Source organism: Antrostomus carolinensis, unplaced genomic scaffold (genome assembly GCF_000700745.2).
Source record: "Antrostomus carolinensis isolate BGI_N321 unplaced genomic scaffold, ASM70074v2 scaffold44396, whole genome shotgun sequence".
NCBI lineage: Eukaryota > Metazoa > Chordata > Aves > Caprimulgiformes > Caprimulgidae > Antrostomus > Antrostomus carolinensis.
Genome location: NW_010324801.1, coordinates 4,254 through 6,630, shown reverse-complemented (window position 1 = coordinate 6,630; position 2,377 = coordinate 4,254). Strand labels below are relative to the sequence as shown.

Below are 2,377 nucleotides of genomic sequence, written 5' to 3'. Positions count from 1 at the left end.
CTGCTGAAAAATAGCTCTGGTCACATTAAATATTGTCAGGTTCCCTAGTTTAATATTTAGACATTTCTCAAGTTTTAAACACTTTCAAAGAAAAGGATTTTTTACTTTATCCATGTGCTAACACATTCACAGGACTAAGTCCAAGTTATGCAGTGTTATAAAACAGCATAACTCTGTCTCAGCCATTGCGTCCCACTCCCATTTTGGTCTCAAAGAGCAGAGTTCAGCGCAGATCGGACCCAAGAGGTTCCACACAGCCCTACACACAGCAGCTTAAAACATTTAGTAGATTATTAGCACAAGAAAAAAGAGGTCTCAAGGACAAAGTCTCTTCTGAAGCCTTACACTGAAGATTCATTTTATCAGAAAGCTACTTACTCATGCTATCTGCCTGCAGGTTTCTGAGTTCAGCTTATCAAGTTTTATAGGAATCCAAGGTTTTACACAGATGCCTGCTGCTTGCAATGGCTTACAAACGCAATTCTGTGTGCACTGTATTTCAGAAGCAGACACTCATCAGGCCTTTTAACAACCTGCTTTGCAGAGTCTAACAGGTCCCTCTGTGGAATGCAGCCATCAGCCAAGTGGTTTTAGGAAGATCTGACTATTTTCCTGTCTAATCCCGAGGTAAGATCCATGTATGTAGTGATATCTGCTCCCAATATTCTTCAATACAGTCTTGATTATCTCTTTTGAGAACAGTATTTATCAAGAGGCAATGTGGTAGTTTTAGTAGTCAGACAACCCTTCTGCTTCTGTTGACAAAAAATACAAGATACCAATTTCTGAAATTTATTCAGTTTTTCTGGCCACACAACCACCTGCCTCATCTCTCTTCACACTACTCTGCCAGGCCTCGTTTCCTGGCTCTGAACCTCTTGTCTTTGACAGGCTGCATCTCTGCCAGTGAAGACAACCATGACCACCTGCCTCCACATTTCCTCCAATATCCACTTGTTGTTTCCCACCTCCTCCTAAGGAGGGAATTATTTTGCATACATCATTTTGCAAAGCCACATGTTTACAGTCTTTAAAAGCTTCCCCAGAGCAGTGCTCCTTTTGGAAACTGAGCACGCTCTGGGTGGCTGAATTAATACAGCTGCATTTGTGTGCCCTTTGCTCACCCTACTTACTGCTTTGTCTCTCTCTCGTACCCCGGTACCAGGACATTTGATTTGGCTTTACACTCATCTCGTGTATATACAGCAATGTCCATGATCAGACCCTGAAATGGGAGTTTGATCCAGAGTTTACTGAAATAAATCTACTCACAGGCTCAGCAGCACAGCTTTAACTACTTTCTGCATCTTACGGCTCCATCCCTTCCTAAATATCTGCTAAATAAATCTGACACAATTCCCAAGATTAACATTTCTCCCAAAGATTAGCATTTGGGAGGAAATATTTAAGATCCTTGCAGTGTTCCTAATAACTGACCATGTGTGACTAGCCAACAGACAATGCAGGGCCATTCTGACATTCAGGTCCATACATACACCTTTGTCTTTTTAAAAAAACAAAACAAAACAAAACATGCTTTGATTTTTCAGAGACATGAATGCCAGGAAGCATATGGCCTGGATCATCAAACACTCACCACAGAGCTGTGCACATCGCCACTGTACTATCATTAGGCACATGGAGAAGTTAAACCAACGATGCTGCTATCACTCACAACCCACCTTGATCATCTGGGTGCAGTTAGCAGCTGACCCTCCCCCTGTACACTCCAGAGGGGGAAGGATGCCAGCCCCACCAAAGGCTTTACTCATGTCATTACACTTGGAAAGTTCTTGCTCAGAGACAGTGCACCACCGGATACGTTCCAGGCCGAGAGCTGCAAACACAACACCAAGAGAAAATATTATAAAACACATTGGTGCCTTTGTAACAGAGCTTACCATTCAAAGGTTCCCAAAGAGCCAACCTTTCATTCTGCTCCTCCTCCCAAAGCAGAAAGAAATCAGGGCTCTTTGAACAGTGAGTCTTTAGAGACAGTTTCCACTTTCATTCAGATGGACACGAATACTTAAGTCTTTTGGACTGGAAACAGGATAGGCTCAGACCCAAGATACTGAAACTCAATGGCATTTGTTTCTGCCATAAGAAATATGGGTGCCATGGAATAGGTCAGGGTGTCCAGATTATTCTTAAAACTGCCAAATACATAATCTTTTCTTAAGTTAAAAGTGTTTAAAATTATTATTTAAAATTATTATTTAAAAATATATCTTATAAAATCAAAGAGACTTTCCAAAGACAACTCTGTCTGAAGGATTGCTAGTCAGTACCTGGAGTCCTGCCCCAGTCCTTTTTGGTCTGAATAAAAATAGCAATCTTAGGTGCTCAAGAGCCTTGCCACTAGGCTTATTATGAA

General features: G+C 41.5%; 1 protein-coding gene across 1 annotated transcript in view; it reads right to left on the bottom strand.

Moving 5' to 3' along the window:
* MELTF (melanotransferrin) overlaps positions 1 to 2,377 on the bottom strand; it is an 18,700-nt gene that overhangs the window by 14,242 nt on the left and 2,081 nt on the right. Inside the window, exon 2 of the mRNA XM_010171025.2 lies at positions 1,683 to 1,837. Within this exon, the coding sequence (XP_010169327.1) occupies positions 1,683 to 1,837 (155 nt within the window). The remainder of the gene's footprint in view (positions 1 to 1,682; positions 1,838 to 2,377) is intronic.